General features: G+C 42.0%; 3 protein-coding genes across 5 annotated transcripts; 1 reads left to right on the plus strand and 2 right to left on the minus strand.

The window, feature by feature from the left end:
• Window positions 1-569: 569 nt before the first annotated feature.
• Window positions 570-6,230, minus strand: tbpl2 (TATA box binding protein like 2). Of its 2 annotated transcripts, XM_049595304.1 has the most exons (7): window positions 6,147-6,230; window positions 4,504-4,666; window positions 4,086-4,299; window positions 2,836-2,923; window positions 1,924-2,183; window positions 1,481-1,575; window positions 570-899 (listed from the first exon to the last, which is right to left on the minus strand). In XM_049595304.1, exons 1-7 carry the CDS (start codon window positions 6,192-6,194, stop codon window positions 823-825), a joined length of 945 nt encoding a protein of 314 aa, XP_049451261.1. In that variant the 5' UTR covers window positions 6,195-6,230; the 3' UTR covers window positions 570-822. The 2 variants fall into 2 exon arrangements, with proteins under 2 accessions (XP_049451261.1, XP_049451262.1); XM_049595305.1 differs by lacking the exon at window positions 570-899 and having other exon boundaries at window positions 1,478-1,575; window positions 1,898-2,183.
• A 587-nt stretch (window positions 6,231-6,817) lies between these two features.
• On the plus strand, window positions 6,818-24,213 carry jmjd7 (jumonji domain containing 7). Its single transcript, XM_049595306.1, has 9 exons — window positions 6,818-7,037; window positions 8,709-8,862; window positions 9,033-9,171; window positions 9,362-9,476; window positions 23,040-23,096; window positions 23,179-23,274; window positions 23,366-23,442; window positions 23,526-23,685; window positions 24,024-24,213. Exons 1-9 carry the CDS (start codon window positions 6,989-6,991, stop codon window positions 24,110-24,112), a joined length of 936 nt encoding a protein of 311 aa, XP_049451263.1. The 5' UTR covers window positions 6,818-6,988; the 3' UTR covers window positions 24,113-24,213.
• Window positions 9,516-21,027, minus strand: LOC125900361 (uncharacterized). 2 transcript variants are annotated; one of them, XM_049595302.1, is made up of 14 exons: window positions 20,260-21,027; window positions 17,428-17,630; window positions 17,065-17,332; window positions 16,741-16,818; window positions 16,496-16,657; window positions 15,026-15,172; window positions 14,675-14,929; window positions 14,296-14,433; window positions 13,934-14,186; window positions 13,562-13,840; window positions 13,156-13,383; window positions 11,473-11,604; window positions 10,885-11,253; window positions 9,516-9,590 (listed from the first exon to the last, which is right to left on the minus strand). In XM_049595302.1, the coding sequence occupies exons 1-13, from the start codon at window positions 20,782-20,784 to the stop codon at window positions 10,898-10,900; spliced, it is 3,024 nt and encodes a 1,007-aa protein (XP_049451259.1). In that variant the 5' UTR covers window positions 20,785-21,027; the 3' UTR covers window positions 9,516-9,590; window positions 10,885-10,897. The 2 variants fall into 2 exon arrangements, with proteins under 2 accessions (XP_049451259.1, XP_049451258.1); XM_049595301.1 differs by lacking the exon at window positions 9,516-9,590 and having other exon boundaries at window positions 9,624-11,253.
• Window positions 24,214-24,578: the final 365 nt, after the last annotated feature.

Genomic DNA, 24,578 nt, shown 5'->3' on the forward strand with positions numbered 1-24,578 from the left:
GAGCTCATTTTAATTACTTTATACTGCTAGGTAGATTCATCTATGATAATATCACCATTTATTATATTAATAATATGAATCTGTAAAGTAGCTTAAGCTATCAGATAAATGCAGTGCAGCAAAAAGTACAAATTTAACTCTGAGATTTAGTGAATGATAAGTAAAGTTGTTGTATAGTTGTATAAAAGTGCAATACATAAGTAAAAGTACCTTAAAATTGTATTTAAGTACAAAACTTGCGTAAACGTACATGGTTACATTCATCCACTGATCATTCAAGACTCGTGCTGTCAACGCTGTGGAAGCACATTTCAACCAAACACAAAACAAAGAAACAAGAAAAGTTGGTAATGACACAAAATAAATAAATAACTACTACTAATAATAATAATAGTAGAATGACAATAAATCAAAAGTTTGACACAAAACCCTAAGACACTGTGAAACAAGTCAGCTAAACTTGGAATTTTTGAGTCAAATAAAGTATAGTATATCAACATTTTTAGATTCTAGTCTGAAATGATTTCAGATCAAAATTATTCATAAAAAATAGCGCTGAAAATATCCAGGTCTGATTCAGAGAAAGACAATTAAACATTTTACTTAAAAACAAAATCACAGCCTTTGTTTTAAATACGTTTTCTGTGCAAAGATCTGACAAATGATCATTTATTTTCTTTCAGGATGGCGACACAGTCAACAGAGACTCTAAAACGAACAGCAGATTCATTTTCCATCCACAACACAAAATAAAACTGATTTACAGTAAATATTTATATCATCTATTTAAACATAAACAGGAAGTGACATCAGAGGTCGGCCTCACTGTTTCCTGAAGCCTTTCAGGATCGGATAAATGTTCTCAAACGCTTCGTAGATCTCAGCCCGTTCTTTAGCTCCTGGAATTTAACACACGACTATAGAATTATTACAACTTAATGTTTTAAATGGACTGAATTTACTAAAGAAGTAGACCTAACCAATCATGATGAAGAATTATTTTATAATTATAAGAAATAATCTCATAATGACAAGATCTATTTTTAATAAAAGACTCATTACCTAGTTATGAAAAAGATCCCATTATTATGAGATTTGCATCTTGTAATTTGGAAAAACGTAAGAGATTTGTATCTCAGAATTATGAGAAAACCCTGTTTAACTACTGTGATTAGCATTTAGCTCAAACTCTGTGCACTACTTTCTATCTGACCTACACAACACAACCTGAAACATCAGTTTCTATGGCAACATTAAAAGAGACACAACATATCTCAGAATTAAGGTTCAAAGATCTTGACATTATGTAATGTAATGTTCTGATAATTATCAGATAATTTGTGACAATTATACTTTGAAATACCCTCAACTGTTTATTGTAGGTGAATTAAATAAAGTTGGAGACACAGATTTAAATGCAGAGTCTGAATCAAACCCTTCTCTGCTGTTACTTCACATTAAGACTTTTGAGTTTCATTACCGGTCAGAACCACTTTCCCCGACACAAAGATTAGCAGTACGATGCGAGGCTTCACCATTCGGTAGATGAGGCCTGGAAACAGCTCTGGTTCATAACTGTGGAGACAACAGTTCAAATAAAAAATTTTTTATCCTTCTGGTAATTACAATAATCCATCATAATAAAGTGGCTCAGTTCATAAGTAATTTCATTCAACTAAATATACATTTCAATGTTTTCAATTATTTAAAAAAGCAAAAAGACTGTCATGTAAATGTTTTCTAATTACTGTGTACCTCCGTACTGAACTCTGAATATGTAATTCATTTTAGATGATACAAAACCAGATGCTAACTCTAAGCTAACAGAAACTAGAAGCTAACAGAACCTAGAGGCTAATGCTAAGCTAACTCCAAGCTAACAGGAACTGAGAGCTACCTGCTAAACTGTTGCTGTGCCTCTACCTGCTGAACTGTTGGTGTGTCAGGACTAGTCCCTCCAGTCTGATGGGGAAGCAGACGTCGCAGCTGGCCACCATGTTCTGGATCTTAAAGTCCAGGAAGCGGGCAGAGAAACCGAGTTTCTGCACCACCCGAGCGTACTTCCTGGCTGCCAGACGTGACTGCTCCTCACTTTTGGCTCCTGTGCAGACCATCTTCCCGGAGCTGAAGATCAGCGCAGTGGTTCGAGGTTCTCTGATCCTCATGATGACTGCTGCAAATCGCTGAAATAACACGACTAAACTTGTTACTTCATTCATCAGTCCGCGTTAACATTTTATTTATACTAACTGTAACTGGACCTAATGGCTAATCATAGCTAATCGCTACTTCTAAGCTAACCCTACCTGAATGCTAACCATACCACAAATTAATCATACAAGCTAAACCTGTGTAAAAGCTAATCAAACCTACATACTACCTGTACTTGAAAGCTAACCTTACCTAAAAGCTTACCAGGCTTAAAAGCTTAACCTACGCAAAAGCTAACCAGACCTACAAGCTAACCATACCCAAAAGCTAACTATACCTAAACGCTAACCAGACCTACAAGCTAACCGTACCCAAAAGCTAACTGTAACGTTACTTAAAAGCTCACTGGACCTACAAACTAACGGTACCCAAATGCTAACTGTACCTAAAAGCTCACCGGACTTAAAAGCTAACCAGACCTACATGCTACCCATAGCCTAACCCTACCGAACCATACCTGTGCTAATGCTAAACTAATTTATACATTTATTTTCTTATATATTTAATTATTTGTTTACTTATACCAACACAGTTTTAAAACCTGGTCACTTAAGAACCTGATGCTATCTCTGTCACATAAGCAAATTTATTAAAATCAGATGAGGCCTTTACAGAAGTCCATACCTTTGGGTTGTACTCTGCATTTCTGGCTTGTAGAGCGATAAACTTCAGGTCCAGAGGACAACCCAGGTTCACTGTGGAGACGATGTTCCTGCACACACAGGAACACCGCAGCTTAACACTTAAAGGGAAATTTCAGTTTATTTCAACCTGTCTCCTATCGTCCTAAATTTGTTTCAAGTGACTAGTGTCATAGAAATAATAGTTAGCATGTTAGCCGTTAGCCTAGATACAGCCGGTAGCGTCAGACCTGTTAAAACGTAAGTAAACGGGCAACCTTCAAGTGCAAAGTTAGTCCACTAAACAAGCTTTTTTTCCCACAAAGACCACCTCATATTGTTAGGATAAATGTCAGAGAACATATAGAAAACGACATGTAACCGTGTTGTCTTACCTTACCAGTGTGCTGCCATGTTTGTTTACCATTTAGCTCTGCTTTCCAAAGCGCGGCCGAAATATATCTCGCCAGCTCTAGATAAAGCCCAGCTGGATACTACTCCAGGTGGAGGTGTCTCATCCTCGGTCACATCCAGACCTTGAAAATAAGGCTGCAACCGGTCCCATTCCTTGCAACAGAGGCATTCCTCTTCTGTGGGCACTGGGGCACAGCATTCACAGGTACACCACCAATCTCCAGAGCTACGCAGCCTTGCAGCAGCCATTCCTCCTCTCTCGTCCTCTACCTGTTGCACCTCTCTCTCTCTCTCCTCCTCCGTTCTTCAGTTTCACGAAGCTCTTCGTCAGTGTATTCTGGCTCAAATAAATAAGGGCGGCCATCAAACTCTGCAAAATCGAATTCCTCCTCCACAAAGTCGAAGTCTGGCAAAAAGTCAGCCATTATTCTATAAATCTTTCATAAAATAAATGAATGAACTTGTCAGGCTACTGTCCGGTTCTGCCTTCCAGCTGTTGCTGCTTGTTCAGGCACGCTATGAGATCGCTGCTTGTTCTCACGATATTTCGGCCGCGCTTTGGAAAGCAGAGCTAGATGGTAAACAAACATGGCAGCACACTGGTAAGGTAAGACAACACGTTTACATGTCGTTTTCTATATGTTCTCTGACATTTATCCTAACGATATGAGGCGGTCTTTGTGGAAAAAAAGCTTGTTTAGTGGACTAACTTTGCACATGAAGTATGCCCGTTCACTTACGTTTTAACAGGTCTGATGCTACTATGCGCCCCGGCTGTATCTAGGCTAACAGCTAGTTATCAGTATCAGTATTATGTTTCTGGAGTCATCAGTAACTTACTGTAACTGTGGGATGATTCCTGACCTCTCAGTCACAGGGGTCACGGGGGTCACGGGGGTCATAGGCGTCATGGGACAGAAGGGGGAGGCAACCAGCCCGGACATGGACGTCCCCTGTTGGGGGCCAGCTGCTGCTGCTGCGGCAACCTTGGGACTGTAGTCCAGACCGACGGCGCTGTCCTGAGACAGGTCCAGAGCTGCAGACTGACTGCCAGCTGAAACATGACAGAGTTAACCTGTTTCATGTGACCTCACAGAGGCCACGCCCACCATTCACTCTGTTTTTATATATAAATATATTCTGTACACAAACACCCATTTCATATTATAATATTTTATTGGTTTAACAAAGATACAGTTTGTTTCTCCAAAGGAATTCATTGGTTTCGTCATCATTATCATCATCAATGATGTCATACCTGTGTCATCTTGACGACTTGGCTCATCCTGCGTGCTGAGGTCATCAGGTAGGAAGCTGAGGTCGAGCTCCTCCCCCAGCTCCCCGCTTGGCCCTGCCTTCACCGACGGGGAAGAGGCATGGCTCTGGAGGGGCAGCTCCTCCCCCAAAATGAAGCCGGAGTCCTGCAGAAAGAAAAAACGTTATTAATCCTTATTCAGTGTTTTATTTTATGACTGACTTCTTCTGTATCGTGCTGCAGTGACACATAAACTTTCTGGAGGGATTATTAAAATAATAATCTATCAATCATGAGTGTGCCATATCATCTCATTCACAATAAATAATAAGTTATTACAGACTCCACGGTGGTTCCAAAAAGAGGAGCAGCTTCAGTAGTGTGGAATAAACTGTGGCGTCCTGAATGTTTTATGAACAGCCCCGGACTTCTCAGACTCTTTTGGTGACTTACCGCTCAGAGGGAACTCAGTCAGCGGCTCCTCTGGCAGCAGCACAGCGTCTCTCCCTCTCCTCTGTCGCCATGCGCTCACAGGAGTCGGTGTCATCATATGATTTTGTCATAAACTATGGTAATATAAACCTATGTGACGCTCGCAGTTCCACAAAAAAAACAATACGTACGTGAACGTGTGATAGTTGTGGTATCATAACAGCCTGTGTGGTATCATAACAGCCTGTTACAGTGTGATGATTAGACGAGAAATGGCAGAGCATAAAGGTCCAGGTGGAAAAAAACCCCCAACTCAATCATTTAGGATTTTACTAAAAGAGAAGGAAATCTCAGGAAAGGCTTTGAAACAGAATTTAGGACACTGTGTAGATTATTTATATTAGCAGTTGAAGTAATAACGATAATGTGGAACAAAAAACACATGTGCCGCTATTTTTGGGCGGCTGGTCAAACATTTTTCAGGGTGGAGTCACACTGGGGTCAGTGTTTAATATATAAACGCTGTTTTCTGTATTTTACTAACCTAAAGTGGTCAAATTGATTCTGTATTAAAAGACACATCAAACTATCGTCAGGTGCGTGGAAACTATATCTTGAGTCTTTTGGATATTTCGGTCCTACTGGACCTTCGTCAAGAGTGTTCAACAATTCTGTTAAACAAACTGCAACAAACTGAGTTTAAAAACATCAGAATTAGCTCGTAAATTGCAACCAAATTGAAGTAACTTAACTGTGATGTAAGAATGTCAGTCAAACAGAAACATGACCTCAGAGGAATCTGCTCGTCTAAAAATGTTTATGATGATTTATTTTAGTTTTCTGCACTAAAACTTCACATGTGAAAATCCACACGAGTTCAGAGCTCATGTTAGTTTGTTTTTCTTAGATTTACCACATTAACTGTAATTGTTTATGTTAAACAAAAAGATTGCAATAAAATTAACATGTCAAACAAGGTGAGGTGTTAATTTGTGAAATGTTTTCTAGCAACAAAAATCTGGGAAAAATATTTGATGTTTTTATTCTCAGAATATTCAGACCGCAGGTCACTTCAACTCAGAAAGCTCTGCTTCATAGATGAGACAAATTCACTTCACATGTGAAAACTCACTGACGACCTGAACAGTAACTTTTATTTTAAATAAAGTTTTGGATGTGAAACAGAGTGAGAGGAGTCGACAGTCTGTACTCACATTTGCAATGGAGTCATCAAAGTAACGCTCCAACGCCGACTCATCCATGAGTGACGAACCATGAGACCTGATTCAGGATCTGCAGGACCTGGATCCAGGCTGAGAGCTGCACAGCTGCATCCAATCCTGAGCTCATCAGCACCTGCAGGGAAACACACTGTGCGTTCCAATAAGGCAAGTACACATATTAACATGGGTCTAATGACCATAAACTGTATGTAGAGAGACCATTTTAAAATGTAAACAAAATGATAAAAAAAGTTAAATAAAAATGGGTAAAATACAATAAAGACAAGGTGACAGAAAAACCATGCAGTGTAAAAAATAAATGCAATGTACAGTTAATCTTTAAACGTCTCTGTAACACTTTTCTTCACACTTTGATGACATCAGTTGCTCTTCAGTAAAGCTCTCTGATGTTTCCACTGAGTGAAATGTGTTTTACATCATCTCATCAGATGGAAATATTCTACATGTATATTAAATAAAGACAGATACATGTAATATTTATATTAAACATAAAAAATACTGAAATATTTAATGTATTTATAATTATTACATTTATTATCATCATCCTCAGTCAGAGAGTGATCCGTGTCGGCTGCAGTTCATCCTCCCTCCTGCAGGGGGAAACCTGCTCACCTCAATCACTGCAGGAACGGAGCTCCGCGCATGCGCACCGGACGTAAACAAAGCAGCATGGCACCGTGAAGTTGGGAGAGATCTGACAGCAGCAGACTTTATCGGTTATCAGTGATCATTTAATCGATATTTGATCAGATATCTGATGTTGTCTCTGTGGCGGACTTCCGGTTGTTTGTTTGTGATGACGGAGAAACAAAATGGAGTCTGTGAAAGAACGACTGACTGAGTTTTCACTGGAGGCTCACGGTGAGAGACGAGTAACATTACTGCTGCTACTGTAGTACTACTGCTGATTCTACTATTAGTACTGCTCCTGATATTGTAGTACTACTGATACTGGTGGTACTACTACTACTACTACTGTTACTGCCACAACAATCAATATTATTACTACTGGTAGCTGGTACTGTAGTACTACTACAACTACTACAACTACTAATGTTGATAATAGTTCACAAGTAATACTACTGTTACTACTATAACTATAACTATACTACACCTGCTATTTTGCTACTATAGTACAACTGCTACATCCATAGTATCCTACAACTATTAGTACTGCTGCTGATTCTACTATTAGTGCTGCTCCTGGTAATGTAGTACTACTGATACTGGTGGTACTACTATTACTGCCACAACAATCACTACAACTACTATTACTGGTACTGCTAGCATTACAATAAATGCTATTGTTACTACTATAACTATACTATACTTGTTGCTACTACAATAACCCCACCACTGCTACATCCATAGTATTACGTCTAAAACTATTAGTACTACTACCATTGTAGTACTACTGCTGATACTACTATTGGTGCTGTATTGCTGCTGCTGATGGTAGTTCTACTACAGCTGGTACTGTAGTACTACTGCAGATACTACAACTACCACTGCTGCCAGTACTGTAGTGCATCAAGGCTACAACTACTGCCGCTGCTGCTCCTGGTAATGTGGTACTGCTGATACTGGTGGTACTACTACTACTATTACTGTTACAGCAATTGCTGCTACTGCTACTACTACTACTACTACTGCTGCTGCTGCTGCTGCTGCTAGTATTCCAATTAATACTACTGTTGCAACTACAATAACCACCATCACCACTGCTACAGTTACTCAAACTACTGTTACACCTGCAGTATTACCTTTACTGCTGCTCCTACCATTAGTAGTACTATAACCAGTGGTAGTAGTGTAGTAGTAGTAGTAGTAGTAGACGATAGATTATGTGAAGTGTGTGATTTGGGAGAAGTTGAGAACGAATCGCATTTTCTTCTGTATTGTCCTTTCTATGATGATCTAAGAACACAGATATTCAGTGATTTATTCGTTCAAAATTTAGAAATGTTCTGGGGGTCTGATGACGATAAAATGGAATGGTTGTTTAATTTTAATGTCTATAAGTTGGCTAATTTTGTTTCTAAAGCATGGAAGAAGCGTCAGGATAGGATATTTGTCCAACATTAATTGTAATTTATGTTTCTACTCTGGTTTCTGGTCTGTTTTTGTTGATTATTGGTGTCTTGTAAGCCTGTTTGGGCTGGGCACTTTGTGCATGACACAATAATAAAAATTCATTCATTCATTCATTCAGTATAGCTATAAGTTGTCCAGTAGTGGTTTAGTGGTAAGTATTACTACTTTTTACCACTTCAGTGACAAGCACAGGTACTACTGTTAGTACTACTGTAGGTCAGCTAGATTATTTATTTTTTTAAAGTTATACTAACTTTTAAGGGGACACAGTTCTGAGTGTACTATCACTAATACTACTGCTGCCACTGACTGGTATTACTACCAGTTTGAGTGGTACAGTACTACTACAGTCACAATGCTGACTCAGCAGTTGCTGTTTCCTCTGAACTGCTGAGTCAGCAGATCAATCATTCTGATTGTTTATTGATTACCTCTCAGATCTGTATCTGAACCGTACGGTGCCTTACCTGGAGGAGCCACCTGACCCACTGCAGTTCTACCGCGACTGGATTGGTCCAAACAAGCCCTGCATCATCCGTAACGCCTTCAGTCATTGGCCGGCTCTGTCTAGATGGACACTGGAGTACCTGAGGTGAGGAAGCCATGTCCACCCGCTCGCACACACGTGCACACACGTGCACACACACACACACACACACACACACCTGCACCACTCTTCTTCTGTGGTCACATCTATAGTTTTTAATCTCTGAGACAGTGAAGACCAGTACGTGACCTCAGCTTCCTGTTTGCTGTGTGCAGGGAGAAGGTGGGGTCAAAGGTCATCAGCGTGGCGGTGACTCCTAACGGTTACGCTGACGCAGTTAACGGTGACCGCTTCGTGATGCCAGAAGAGAGACAGATGGACTTTTCTTCTGTGCTCGACGTCATCGAGGGGAAGGTGAGAGACACGCTGCTGCTGCAGGACCAACACTGAGTACTGAGTACATACTGTGGATTATATTATATTATATTCCACTTTTGCCAATTACATCATCCTAAATCCTGCACACTGGACCTTTAAGTAACCATATGTGGAGTCTTTCGCATTTGCATAGGAGTGATTTACACAATGTGTGTGTGTGATGCAGGTGCAGCAGAGTGGAGTGCTGTATGTTCAGAAGCAGTGCTCTAACCTGCTGGAGGAGCTGCCTGAGCTCACAGACGACGTGGAGCCTCACATTTCATGGATGAGCGAAGCACTTGGTGAGTTCACACCACTGAGCATGCTCAGATGGCTTCATCTGCAGACACTGAATACTGACTTTATAGACCAAATCACAGTGTGAATGCTGCCTCAGTTGGTGAGCTTCTGTCCACCTAAAATAGTCAATATCAGTTTAAGTGAACTGCAGTTGTCTTAAAGCCGCCAGACTCTACTGACAAACAGTAATTTTACTTCACGTAAGACAGAAGTTACTGTTCTACGATTGCAGTAAATATGAGGCAGTATTTAATTCTGTGGTGATATTTTACTCCAGTGTCACATGACCGACATTTCACACAAAAAAACCCCCAGAACTCTAAAGTCTGCTTAAAACTTTTTATTTGTTCTGCAGCTCAGGATGTTGAAAAACAGGAAGCCACACAAAATATTATTAAAGTGGTCAAAATAAAATGAAAACTTGTAATATTTACAAAAACACAACTCATAAATCCTCCCTGTCAGTCGTCTCTTTTCAGCTGCTGCAGGTCAGAAAAATAAATCAATGAACGTGTTTTTATTAATAAAGTCTTTACTTATTTACAAAATTATAAACAAAGTTATCATTATGTAGGAGGGTAAGTTTATCCTAATCACTGTCTACAAAAAATAAAGTATTTTGACCTCCTGACCTGCACCACTGCGGTCTGTATGACAGCTGCTGTGCTCTCTGTGGGCGCTACTCGTAGTCAAAGAAGGATCATTTCACAGCTACATTTTAAGGATGCTACGTCACCAAATCTGAGCAGCAACCTCCAAAGAGGAAATATGAAGCCAACGTGGAAGTGACAAAAACTGCAATGATCCCACACTTTGGATTTCCTGCCCGACATGTTATTAACTAGCCTGTGGAATAACCGCAGGTACCAGCCCTGGAAATTAACCTGACTCCTGTCTGACTGCTGAGCGTGGACACTTCCTGTGTCTGTCCTTTCAAATTAAAGTCACACATGGTCCAGTCATATAGGTTTGGATTTATTTTGACAAGGTGCAGCTCCTGATAGTTTTACTTTTTTCTTGTTTTTTCTGCGACTAAGCGACCAGTGAAATCTTGCTGACTAATGACCTGTCTGGTCGACTGTTTATCTCTGCTGTAAAGTTGAGCATTTTAACATGGGGTCTACAAGGACTGACCGGCTTTTGGAGCCAGCCTCAAGTGGTAATTGAAAGAACTGCAGATTTTAACACTTCAACACTGGATTTATTTTTTAGCCCTGGATTTTGCAGCTTGGTTTGAACTTGTAGCTCAGAAGTGAAGACGGGACCTTTTTGATGACGCACACCTGCACACTCACAAGACTGTTCCATCATGTGTGCTCTGAACGTAGGACGGAGTCTGTCGGACCCGTCCTGCCAAGGAAGCATCCTTTATGTGTTCATACTATGATGTCACAGTGTCATGTGACTGACCTGTGGACAGCTCTCAGAGGATGTTGTCTCTCCGTCGGTCGAGCTCCTCACACAGACTCCTGATGCTCCTCCCCATCCTCTTGGGGCTCCTCACCCTCTGCTGGTAGCTGAACTTGTTGAAGCCCTGATGTTTTCTTCCTGCTTTAAAGGCGAACAACTCATCCTTCTTAAACTCGTCCACAAACTTGGACACGTCGTCCGTCCTCCTGCAGGAAGACGACGTCAGCCGGGACAGGTAGGTGGACAGGTTCAGAGGGTTTCCTCCTGTGAAGAAGAGTCTGTCCAGGTGTTTGGCTTGAGCTCCAGCCAGCTGAGCGCTCTGCTCCACCTGCTGCCTCGTGAAGCTGCCTTTACCGAACTCTATCACACCTGAGGGGACAGGAAGTCAAACACAGGAAGTCACACCTGAGGGGACAAAAGTCATTTAAAGTGAGTGAAGGACAGTGGGACTTGGCACCACACTAATGGCGGCACCTCAACATGGCAGAACCCACAACGCAAACGCCAGATTCATGTGTAAACTGTGTCTGTTTTAATGAAACATGAATCTATAATAATAATAATAATAATAACAACATGTGAGCTGACCTTTGAACTCGTTGATCATGAGCTCAGTGAGGAGATCCACACTGACGTTTCCTCCTGATGTTCCCTGAAGATTCAACACTCGGTTCCACTTCATGTCCTGTCTGACACGCTCTGGGTAGAACCCCTCGATCCCTGTTCAAAAACATGGTAACCATGACAACAGCCATGACAATGTGATGCTACAGTCACACTGAGAGTAGAGAGTGAAGCCCCTCTCCCTCTGGTGGACCATGGGACATTTTTTCTGACAATATGTTTGACAGTCAACAGAAAGACACAAATCATTTTTTAATCCTGTTTGAATTTAGCCATGATCCACGCACCTGATGTTTGTCAGTTTAAAAGATAGTTTGCAAGTGAATAAAGTCACAGTTTGTTGTAAACCTGTTGAACTGTTTTCAGTCTTATACTTCATTAGAAAAACTACACAAGTTGTGAAAGTGACGTCAGAGCTTTCTCTCTGGCTGAAGTTACGATGACAGTGGAGGTCGTCCTGGGATCTGCTCACACAAGAAACAATGGTTCTTTCTCAGTCTTTCACTTCTCGGCTGACAAAAAGATCAATACGAATAAGAATATCAATCTACGTGCTAGTAGGGTTACAAATAACATCATGTTATGTTGGGAGCTGGTTTACACAAGATCAGAACCTTTAAAATGATCCACAGGATCCACAGGTCGACCCAGGACGTCTGAGAGTGACTGAAAAATATTTTGCCAACATGTAGTGATTCTCGGGCAGCACCAGAGCATATGGCATAATGGACGCATGCTGGACTGATATTTGGATACATTTTTACAGAGCATACTTTTAAATGAGTGAAGCCTGTACAATATTTTAAATAGCAAAGTCCATGGCTTTTGTCCATGACTCTTCCAAAACAGCAGCCCCTAAATCAATTGCCCAGGTTACCTTTAAACAATCCAAGGGGGGGGCGGAACAATCTAAACACAACAGTGAGTTATAAATAACAGAGGTGCCTCCTTTGATCAGTGGGTTTGACAGAAATATAGATTCAACTGGTGAACTGATTCGGAAGTTAGGGAAGGATGCAGTGTTTGCTTGGCAAAGTTATGTACCTTTAAACATCTGAAAAAATTAGTATGTGTGAGTGGAACGAAGTTTAGTTTCTAGCTATCAAGTGAATTGTGCCAAGGTAACAGCCAAGTTGGTGACGTATATCATGTCAGACAATGAGAGATGTAGTTCACTCAGAGGTTTAACTCAAAACTAAATATGACAAACTGCGACTTTCTTGACTCACAGAAATATCTTTAAAATTGACAAACATCATGTGTGTAATAAATGCTACAGTTTAAACAGGATCACCAGATCTCTTGTCGTTCATGGCTGTACATATTTCTTCCAAAATAAGGTTCCATGGTGGACACAGGAAGGGGACGAACTTTATCTCTGTGTAGGAGGAGCTACACGTCTCTGAGATGCTGATGATTTGCATAATATTTATTGAAACAATTCTTACTCAGTGAGTCGTGCTAAAGCAGAGCCGAGCATGTTCACAGTCATGAACTGACGCTCTGACTTTTCATCACTGACAAGATTATTCATAAACATTTTTGGATGATGGGTGGTGCTAGAATGTAGCCCCACCCTTCAAGCCTACAGTTGGTGCAGCTTTATGACACTGACCAACCAGCTGTGTGACCGTCTCTGACTTGTACCTGTGATCATCTGGTGGCCGCTGTTAAAGAGCTGCAGGTGTTGTCTGGTCCACAGCAGAACCAGGTCCATCTTCCAGAAGTCTGTCATAGCCTCTCCGTCTCCCTCCTGGATGGCGTCCCGTCGGGCCATATGGTACAGCCCCTCCCACACCACTGCTCTTGTGTAGTTTAACAGGAAGTCCTCGCCGTCAGATGCCATGGAGCAGGACTCTGAGCAGAACCACGGAGCTGGAACACAAACATGAGACCATCATGTTCAGATATCTTAGCTGTGATTATTTAAAAAAAAAAATAAAAATTGCACTGTCAAAATTTAGAACGAAACAAACTCCAACATAAAACTTTGTTTAAGTGTATTTCAGTATAAACTTAATCTGGTCTGACTATGAATGAATGAGAGTCTCACTCTGCTGGGCTCTGGTCTGCTCGGCGGCTGTCAGACAGTCTCTGTGGTACCACTCGTGTCTCCTGCACTTGTCCATCAGTCCACACTGGACCATCTGTCCCCCCTTCTGCTCCTTACAGTGACAGTACACGTAGGTTCCATCTGCACTGCAGTCTGGACCACAGAACCAGTCCTCCTCACGTGGGTCTGAGAGCGTCTGAGCCCGAGCACAGCCTTCATGGAACCAGATACCTGGACACAGGTTACTGCAGCACCGCACCAGCTGCTCACCTGGTTTCTCTACAACCACAAGGACACATGACACGCCGTTAAAGACAGATGGATGCTCAGAGTTGTATTTAAACCTGTTTCTGACTCCAGCAGGGTTCGTACCTTCTCTGCAGTAACAGAAGGGGGAAGTTTTCTTCTTCTCTCCGTCACAGTGACTTTCAGCGGCAGCAGCTGCAGTATTGATGTCCTCCTGAGGCGGAGGCATCCACACCAGATCCACCAGCCTGTGAGCCAGTTGACTCAGCCAGTCCATCTGAGCTGAGACCTGAGAGGGGTAGTCTGATGGTTTCTGGTCCACTGAGTCCAGACCACAGTCCGTCACAGCAAACAGAGTCACGTACGCTGTCGTCACAAACTTTAAAATATATATTGAAGTTTGGTTGGTGACAGAATATTATGGTGAATGTGGTAAATCAGAACTATCAGTGTGTTTACATTTTAAGTTTACATTGTCAGAGTCTCACCGTGATGAAGTCCCAGATGTTCAGGAAGTAGTCTTTGGCGGTGTTGTTGAACGTCTTGAAGTGAAACAGTGAGACGATGTGATGAAGAGTTCCTCGAGCGTTCTCACTCTTTTCACTGAGAAGCATCTTTATCATTTCCTGAAAAAAAAGTTATCAGGCAACACAGTTCATACCACACACACATACCTGCTTTCATTACTGTGAAGCAGCTGGACCCAAATGATCTGAATAGTTACTGAGTTAGCTTAAAATGCTAACTTGATAACGCTAACTTGTTTTGATACCTGCAGCTAAGACACTCTAAAATAAAGAAGCTGCCTTTGTTCCATCACAAACTGCTGACTGTGTTTATTGTTCTAGAACGATGAAGGTTTCTCACCTCGTGGAACAGGTGTTCCTTCTGAAACTCTTGTGGAGCTTCTACGAGTCCATCAAACTTCAGGTCAGGGTTCGGGTTTGGAGTGTCAGTGCTCTGTGTTTTGTTGCCGTGCTCCGTCCTGTCAGTGCCGAGGACGTCCCCACAGCACAGGATGTGGTGCGGTGTCCCAGAAACCACAGGGATGTAGTCTTTAAGGCCGTACGCTGAGCTAACAGACTCCTCTGCAGTGTTCGGTATCACCGCACCCAGACTCACCTGAGGGGAAACAAACGGACCAATCAGGACAGTTTAAGGGACATTAATGTACTGAGACATCAGACACCTGAGCAGGTGCAGACAGGTGGGACTCACTGTGGTGCTCTCCTCCTTCATCAGGATGGAGTAGATGTGAGGGACGTGTCTCATCACTCGTCCTCTTGGTCCTTTCAGGGCTGTCAGGTTGTCTGCGATGATTCGCATCACTAATATTTTCATTCGCTGTCGTAGCGACTCGTACATCTGAAGAAAGAGTTAATGATGTTATTGTGATGATTATGTGATGTTTAAAGGACCCTGTTTTTTAATTTCTATGTGATATAAAATTCTGTTTGGCCCTTGGCTGAGTTTTGTAATCAGTCATAGTGCACTAGGTTTAAAGTCAAATAGAAACAGAGCTGCTGTTGCACAGTTTGTCCACTAGATGGCGCTGTCACGCTGTTTTCAACAGGAAAACACAAAACAAAAACGATGAAACGGTAAAAGTGCCATACAAATGTCCTAACTGAGTCACAGAAACAAACTTATTGAGACAGAAATTCTGAATGCAGACTTGTTCACTGTGAGGAGACACAGCTGGGCGAGTTGTTAATGATAATGGTAATGGATTTAAATACTCAGCAGAAACGTATGGAAACATCAGTTGCCTCAAATCGTAGAAAACAATAAAGAATCATACACTTAATAGTATTAATTTCAGGGTTTCCCACACCCATTTATTTGTGGCGGCCTGCCTGTACTTCCGTTCTGATTTGCAGCTTTTCAGACTTATTTTGTGGCTGAATATAATTTGTAGCCTCTTCAAATATGAATGAGGATAGTGATAGTGAGATACTGGCTACAATGATGAAACAAAACCACCATCAGATGGACTGTATTCATTCATATAAATAACCAGTGCCAATCAATCAGTCAGTGAGAATGTGTATGTGTGGGCGGGGCATAAGCACATACAGCCAGCAGCAGCAGGGACCCACCGTCCGACACCGGCACACTGTGAGGACGGAAACAGAGGGAGCTGTCTGCTGTCATTTTGACTTGACCAGGGGACTTTTCTACAAGCTGATTGGCTGTTGAAACAGGTGACACGCTTTAAAACCAGCCGCCGGCGATTCGACCAGCTGAGTTGCAGGTGACACTGTCGGCCGACTTGAGTCAAGCTCAGACCGGCCAGTTCACACCGCTGCTACTTTTCTCTCAATCGTTCCAAAACCATTTTGTCTCATTGTGAATCTTTGGTCTGAACTGGGCTTTAAAGTTTGCAGTCACTCGCAGCAGCTGCTCCTCTCATCCATCAATCTGATTACCCACCCCACAAGTCACAAACTGCTGCTGAGGAAGTAAAGAACTCATGGAGAGCTCCGCCTGCGCTACGTTCATGGACCCACAAAAACCTCTGAAGTTAGAGACAGCTCACAGAATGATACAAAGGGACACACAGGAATTTAAAACAACAAAAAAAAAAACATGGAAATTTGCTGTTGTTGCCCACCTCCACCTCCCCAACCCCACCATAGTCAGTTACCACCACACATACACTGTAATTCTTCTGTAAAGACTTAGTACCTGTTTGGACGGTAGGATTCTGTAAGGAGACACTTCCACTGCTTTTATTGGAAGTCCGTGCAGGCAACGAAAATTAACCCGAACTTGATGGGCGAAGCGAAATGCCCACGTCACAAAGGTGTATCCTCTATCTGTGGAGTCGGACCTGGACACAGACGGTACCTGCAGCAGCAGAACTTTTATTTCCTCAGTGAAAGGTAACAGATGGTTTTAGGACAAAGGTTTTATGTCAGAAGTCACGTTACCCGAACTTTCCCCCAGCTGAAAGTGTAAGCTGTTGCCTTTTTGGAGTCTTCACTGCGGTACTGCGTCTTTTTGGTCGTCTAGAAGTAAAAAAAAAGGAAATGTGATGAATCTCCTCTGTGACGGACATGTATTAAAAATACGAATAAATATAAAACTAATTCTGCAGAACCACACGAAGACTTGTCATCACACAGCTCAGTTCGTTTAAATCATTAAAATATCGTCTTTAAATAAAAGGGATCAAACTTCACTTAAAGAAACTGACTGAAGTCAAACTGTGCGGAGAACATGTGACACTGAAACTGAAGGACATAGTTCCTCACCTGGATCTCGTCTCTCCACTGCTTCACCTGTCGGTCGTGCTCCTCGGCAAGTTTCTTGGCGTGGATCCTGGCGGAGGTTTTGCACTGCGAGATGCCGAGGCTGTTGGTGATGGTGAAGAGTTTGATGGGACAGCGGTGTCGGAGCATCTCCACGCTGAACGCTGTCTGAAGGAAACAGGTTCTGAGTGTGCTGGTGTACAGAGGCACAGAGAGGAGGAGGCTGATCCTTCGGTCCAACATCTGCTTCACCTCCTCCTCAGTCATCCGCCTGAAACAGGAAAACACTCACTTACATTTATCATCCTGGAGTTTAATAAATATCAGAACCAGGTCCGTCTTTAGACCAGCGCAGTTTGGACCCACCGTGGTTTATTCCCTGGGCTGTAGTTTACGATCTGTTTCTGGGTCTTTTTGGCGGGGGGGAACATGGACCTGAGACAGGCCACAGTTAGAGGAGCCTTCTCCTCAGCCCAGGAAGTAGACTTATCCCAGCTGAATGCAGACAGGTTCTCAGGGGTGAACGTCTTCCTGTACGGCCCGTCCAAGTCGTTCACCATCTCTTTACGCTGCAAACACATTTTATTTTAATGTGATAAATTACGTTTAATATATTTATTATCATCTCTTATTCTTAAACTTACAATTCAAGCTGTTTCAGTCACAACTGTCCATCTTACACATCAACTCCTTTATTTGTTTACACTTCAGCTTACATGTCAAACCCTTTTAGGTCTCAGGCTACGTCCACACTAATATGTTTTCTTTTTAAAACACAGAACTGTTTCTACGTTTACACCTAGCCTCCATGCTACTCCGCTGTTTTGGAAGCCCTAAACAGAAACCTTCAGTTCCCCCACATTTTCATGGACTAAATTTCAAACCATGACTTTTCAAAGATCTATAATATTTTTTCTTTACAAACCTGCTCTGCTTTTTTCAAACATATTAGATTCAAACTATATTCAAACATAATGTCAGCTAGGGGATGTACATGAAGGGAGAGATGGAACACGGGGAGAAAATAAAGAAACACACACATGATGGTAAACCAAACGCCAGACATCGACTCTTATTACAGCAACATTACAACGTCAGTTACAGAAAATATATTTTCTGTTATGTTATATTACGGGGAAGGTTATCCATGGAAGATTACGCAAACAACTGCATTACAAGCAACCACTTCTCCAAAACTTTCAATGATTTTTACGAACTCCATGCAGTGTTAATTTCTTTGACGAAATTTTTTTGTCAACAACCTTCTTTCCATGACGAAAACGAGATGATGACAAGCTAAAAATAGATTTTGATCATAAAAACTAAGATGAAATCTATGTTAAATTTTCGTTGACGAGACGTGACAAAAATGTTTGTGGTGGACTATCGGACACTGGAAGCTAAGAACAGCCGTGCTTGTTATTATCTTCAAATACAGCATGATTGATAGGCTGGTAAATTCCAGTAAATAGTCTGCACCAGGATGTTTCACTGGCCGACAAAAACCCTCACGCATAAACAGCCATGTGTGTCTGACTGTGGACAATCTGGAAATCCATCGGTAAAAAAAATAAAATAAAATAAAAAAAAAATAAAAAAATTCTGTGTGCACGTTTGTAATAATATGGTTATCGTAGATTAGCTGGACTAACCGTTAGCTGTTAACGTTAGCGGTGTCTGCAATAACCATAGACTGTATAAAAATAAGGTAATAACTCAATAAACGGTCCGTGAATAAAATTATTCTTTCCAGCGGATATCTTAGTTACAACATGATTGAGCTAGCAAAGCAGTTTTGTGTTGCAATGTGTGGTTTTTATTCAGTTTTGGGAAATCACGATGTCTAGAAAGCATCAGTGGCTGCAGCTGACAGGGACAGTTAGCAAAGCTAACATCAGGACGTCATCTGTTAAAAGCCTCCCGTTGTCGGATACGACATGAAACTACTCCAGTTAGCTCAACTATGTTGTAACTAAGACATCCGCTGGAAAAAAAAAAATTTTTTTCACGTTGACGAGACGGCGTTTTGGGTGGAGTAGTCGCTATGGACGCGGAGCTTGCCATTTCTGTAGGTACACATTTCCTGGGGACACCTGCATGTCTCGGCCATGTCCCCTTCATTGTCCCCCATGTCCCCATGTCCTGTCCCCAGTCGTCTTTCACACAGGGCTGCCGACAGATTCTGCAGAATCTGTCTTGAGAGATTAGACTGTGGATGGTGGAGCTGCTGAATGGATTTGTGGAGTTAGTCGCAGCGGTGGCTGTTAGTAGCTAGCTCCACTCCTTAGCCGCTGAACGGCAGCAGAGCAAGCAGCCACCAGACTTCACAGCTTCACCTCACAGGACTCCAGTCAGTCCAGACTGGAGAAGGTTTGTGGGTTGATGGTGTTTGACAGGCGGGTAGGAGGCTCAGTTATCTGTGAGTGTAGCTGTGCTGTAAGTAAACAGTCTGAACTCAGATCAGTTTTCTCTGACAGAGATGAAAGTTGAGTTTGAATCACCAACTCTGTGAGAGGACACCAGTTTAAACCTCCACACTAACATGTTGCACATGAAGAAACAAGTTACGTTTCTGCTTCTTAACAGTCACATGGATAAGTCAGAGTTTACAATGAACCTGAGGACAAATCCCAGTTGGCTCACGTTAATTATTTGTTGAGAGCAGAAATAGAGAGATGTCCAAATGATGATCAGTAAGTGTGTGCTCGTAAATCAGCCCTTAAACCTGTCACACACTGCTGGAGACATGACAGTTTGGAAGTGTGCACAAATTATTTTATACAACCTGTCACCTTGATTCTAATTTCTGATTAATAAATTAGCCTCACTGGATTAGTTTAAAGATAAAAGAAAACATTTTGACTAAAAGTAATGACTAAAATGTCATGAATTTTTGTCGACTAAATCTAGACTAAAATATGAAGGATAAAAATGATTAAAATGTGACTAAAACTAATAAACATTTTAGTCTCAAGACTAAGACCAAATCTAAACTAGCTGTCAAAATTAACACTGATTCCATGACATTTCCAGGTGTCCCATTATCGGGAACCCTCGGTCAAATATTAGTGTTTCTAATCTGAAATGCAAATGGTCCTTATAAACCTTCAGTATTAAAAATGATAATAATAATTTTAAATATTATTGTAATTGTTATTAATCAGTCTCAGTAGATTAAAGTGAGTAAACAGGTCTCACCTCTTTAGCAATGATCTTCTTACACACCCTGATCAGAGCCTCCTTGAAGCCGGACACCTGCAGCAGTCTGTTCAGAGCAGAGGTGAAGTTCTTATTCCGCAGGTACCCGCACACCAGAGAGATCGGCCCGCGGCGGACGCGCCGGGCGGGCGGAGGGTCGCTCCTGGGTGTGGAGGGCTCCGGGTCCCGGGACGCGTAATCGTGTTCGTTCAGCGGAGTTTTGAGTCTCTTCTTGAGCTTCTTCAGAGGCGGAGGCTCCTCCGGGAGAGACGGAGCAGGGCGGGCAGAGGGAGCCGGACGGGTCGGGGGCTGGGGGTCCACATAAACCCGCCTTTTACCGTTTTTCTTGGTTTTCTGATAAACGTGACGAACACAGGTGAAACATAAAAACGCCTCGCGAGGGTTTAGGCCCGGGAAAAGTTTGTGCGCGCTCTTCAGGTCGATAAGTGTTAATAAAGACTTTCTCTTGTACCCCTTAGCTTGTCTCTGTATGGGACTGTCACAGTGACTGCAGCGGTGCTCCATGTTAGCTAACCTTAGGGCAACCGTTACTTTAACGTTTAACGGTCAAAATCTTCCTCTGTGCGCGAAAACAGACGAAACAAACCGGCTAAAATAAAATTTAATCTCCTCAGCGACCGTTCAGGCGCGTTTAGGTGGAGGTGAACTCATTGTAAAATAAAAAAAAAAACGTATAAAGGTGGAGTGCGCGTTAAGTTTGTTCTCATGAGAGCCCGCCGCGTAGAATCCAAGATGGCGCCGATTTGAACTTTGAGCTCAGTGCTGCCGCCGGCGGCCCGGAGGGGAACTACAACAACACTGATTTGTTTTCAGCTGCAAGTTTTATATTTTAATGTTTTATATATATATAAATATATATATATATATATATATATATATATATATATATATATATACAGTGGTGGAAAAAAGTTTTCGGACACCCCATGCATGTGTGAAATATTGCATTAAGAATCACTCTTAGGTCTTCAAGTGCAATTTCTTTTAGTACAGTCACAGCCAAAATACTAAATAAATCCTATAAAAGCCATTAAAAACTTAAAATTGATTGGTTCCATAAAAATACATAAGAAATTTTGAGTATTGGGTCATTTTGGTACCAGTGATGAAGGTCGTTCTTTTTATTAAAAGACACAATTTTTGTTGCCAAGCGTGTCTACATAAAGCCAGCACATTTGAAAGTTCTTCAGACACAAAAATGGCTAAAACAAGGAACCTAACGCAGGAAACACGCCTGAAGATAAAGATTCTCAGCCAGGAAGGGTACAGCTGCCGCCAGATAGCCAGGAAGTGCAGATGCAGTCCTTCAGCAGTTGGATACACTCTGCAGAAATACAGGCGAACCAACAGCTTGGAAGACACACCAAGATCTGGGCGTCAAGGGTTTCTTCAGCAAGAAATGACCGCATCCTGATCCGCATGTGCAGGCAAAACCGCCGAATGACATCACAGGAGCTTCAGCAGCAGTGGTCAAACCAAACTGGTGTCCAGTGTTCCACCCGCACTGTACGTGGCCGACTTTTAGATCATGGCTTAAGGTCCTACAAGGCTATCAAGAAGCCCCTGATCCATGAGAGACAGAGGTTAGCCCGGCGTCGTTGGGCCCAGGCACACAAGAACTGGACAGCCAGGAACTGGAAGAAGATTTTGTGGTCAGATGAGTCCAGTTTCCAGCTTTATCTTCCTCCTACTAATGTGAGGGTACGCAGAAGGCCAGGCGGCATTATCTCCAGCATGTACAGTACCTACTGTCAAGCATGGTGGAGGCAGTATCATGGTTTGGGGATGCATGAGTGCTGCTGGTGTTGGTCATCTCACTGTCTGTGATGGCACATTGAACTCTACCAAGTATTGTACCATTCTCCAAACCCACATGCTCCCTTCTGCGCGTGCACTGTTCCGTCGAGGTAAAAACTGGATGTTTCAACAAGATAACGCCCCTTGCCACACATCCAAGGCCAGTAGAACTTGGCTGCAGGAGCACAGTATCCAGGTCTTAGAGTGGCCAGCTCAATCCCCGGACATGAGCCCCATTGAAAATCTGTGGTGGATTATCAAAAGGTCTGTTTCAAAGCATAAACCAAAGAATTTAGAAGAATTAAAAGCAGTAATTCAAGAAGAATGGGACAAGATTACCCCTCAACAGTGTGAAAGGCTCGTGGGGAACATGCCAGCCAGGATTAGAGCTCTACTACGTGCCAATGGCAGGACTACTAAATATTAATTTGATGATGTGATGGTTTATTTATTTTTTGTTCAGTTTTGAACACATTCTCTGTTATTTGTTGACTTTGATACCGACAATGTTGAGAACTGACATATTGAAACTGTCAAGAATTTAGTTTTGTTAGTTTTTCTTGTAAACAATAAACAAAAAAATATAATTTGTATTTGTTTGTATCTGTCTAATGCAGCCACACCCTTTGAAACACAAAAAAGATTTTTCCACAAATATTTCATGATAATATTTGAGATTGTGTAAAATTTTAAGGGTGTCCGAAAACTTTTTTCCACCACCGTATATATATAATTAACTTTTTCTCTTTAGTGTATCGTGTTCGTCTCATTTTGCTAGTTTTTTATCCACGTATCCACAACTATAAACACACAGGAAGTTGTAGGCCTACTTTAATACAAATGATGTTTCAAGCTAAAATAATTACTGCCTCTAGTTTTGTCTTTATTAATATTTGATGAACTGAAACAATTCTCTTCGTGGCCTTCAACATATTGTCACTCTGTCTTTTTAATTCTTTTAGGAAAGTTACCAGATGCTGTGAATTTTTGGCTCGGAGAGGCGAGCGCCGTCACGTCCAGTAAGACCTGAACACAACACGACACGTCACATGGTGTGTATTTAATGTGATTATACATAAATGTGTCTGTGGTGTGTTTCAGTGCACAAAGATCACTATGAGAATCTGTACTGTGTGATATCTGGAGAGAAAAACTTCATCCTGCTGCCGCCCACAGACCGACCCTTCATCCCCTACGGTAACCATAGTAACCACCCTGCATCTTTACAGAGTGACCATGGCAACCACTAAGCATGTTCTGCAGTAACCATAGTAACTGTCTCTGACAGGTGTGTATCAGCAGGCTGTTTACCGTCAGAAGGAGGACGGTGAGTTTGAGGTCATCGATCAGGGCGACTCTGAGAAGGTGTGTTCAAGTGTCTGTCTGTTAATATCAGAGATATTTAAAACACTGTAGTTCACCCTGACTCTCTCCCTCCTCTTCCTCAGGTCCCGTGGATCCCTCTGGACCCGCTGGACCCGGACTTGGACCGGTACCCGCAGTACCAGAGAGCTCAGCCACTCCACTGCAGCGTGAAGGCCGGAGAGATGTTGTACCTGCCGTCACTGTGGTTTCACCATGTCAGGCAGTCACACGGCTGCATCGCAGGTACAAACACTGCACTTGAACACACCACGCTGCTGCATTGCAGGTACAAACACTGGTGTACCTGAACACACCACGACACATCATAGGTACAAACACTGAACTCACCAAACAGCTGCATCACAGGTACAAACACTGCACTTGAACACACCACATGGCTACATTTAAGGTGCAAGCACTGAAACACCTGAACGCACCACACAGACACAACACAGGTACAAACACTGAAGTACCTGCTCTGCAACAACCACATTCAAGAAACTTGAATTCAGATAAACTCAGTGTGATTTATCAGCGTCGTCATAGTTTAAGTGTCAGTGTATTTTTTCTCTCTGCTGCAGTGAACTTCTGGTACGACATGGAGTACGACATCAAGTACAACTACTTCCAGCTGCTGGAGACGCTGTCTGAGGTCACAGGGTCAACGTGACATCACAGCAGCTGTGTGATGTCATAGTGGTTTCTGGTTTGTGAATAAAACGTTAAATAGTGACATTAAGTAACTGTAAAATAAAGATTTGTTACAAACTCTGCAGAAGCCTGTTTGATTAAGATTTAAATATGTGAATGATATTAAAGCTCTTTCATCATCTTGAATATTTTCCATTACACCTGGTGGACAGGTGACTGGAGTCACAGCAACACTGAGAGTCGACTGTGGAACGGCAAGACATGAACAATGGATCTGTACACTCTGATGGCGATCAACAAACAGGCTAAAGGTTGAACCCTATGACACACAACATAAAGGAGTAGATGAATAAATACATTAATTTAAGAATACAGTTAAAATAAAAACTAAATAAATTATAGGGGAAATAATTCAAAAGTAAATTTAAAAAAAATAATTAAATCACATTTTATCAGTTTATGTATATATTTATTTATATTTATTT

Source organism: Epinephelus fuscoguttatus, linkage group LG14 (assembly GCF_011397635.1).
Source record: "Epinephelus fuscoguttatus linkage group LG14, E.fuscoguttatus.final_Chr_v1".
NCBI lineage: Eukaryota > Metazoa > Chordata > Actinopteri > Perciformes > Serranidae > Epinephelus > Epinephelus fuscoguttatus.

Coding starts and splice junctions, on each gene's coding strand:
- tbpl2 (XM_049595304.1), bottom strand. CDS start 6,194: ATGGATGAGTCGGCGTTGGAGCGTTACTTTGATGACTCCATTGCAAAT. Junction 4,667..6,146: donor TTGATGACTCCATTGCAAAT/GTGAGTACAGAC, acceptor TTCTTTCTGCAG/GACTCCGGCTTCATTTTGGG. Junction 1,576..1,923: donor ACACACCAACAGTTCAGCAG/GTAGAGGCACAG, acceptor TTGTCTCCACAG/TTATGAACCAGAGCTGTTTC.
- jmjd7 (XM_049595306.1), top strand. CDS start 6,989: ATGGAGTCTGTGAAAGAACGACTGACTGAGTTTTCACTGGAGGCTCAC. Junction 9,477..23,039: donor ATGGATGAGCGAAGCACTTG/GTGAGTTCACAC, acceptor TAATTCTTTTAG/GAAAGTTACCAGATGCTGTG. Junction 23,275..23,365: donor CCGACCCTTCATCCCCTACG/GTAACCATAGTA, acceptor TGTCTCTGACAG/GTGTGTATCAGCAGGCTGTT.
- LOC125900361 (XM_049595302.1), bottom strand. CDS start 20,784: ATGGAGCACCGCTGCAGTCACTGTGACAGTCCCATACAGAGACAAGCT. Junction 11,605..13,155: donor CGGCCACCAGATGATCACAG/GTACAAGTCAGA, acceptor GTTTTTGAACAG/GGATCGAGGGGTTCTACCCA. Junction 11,254..11,472: donor CATGATCAACGAGTTCAAAG/GTCAGCTCACAT, acceptor CTGTCCCCTCAG/GTGTGATAGAGTTCGGTAAA.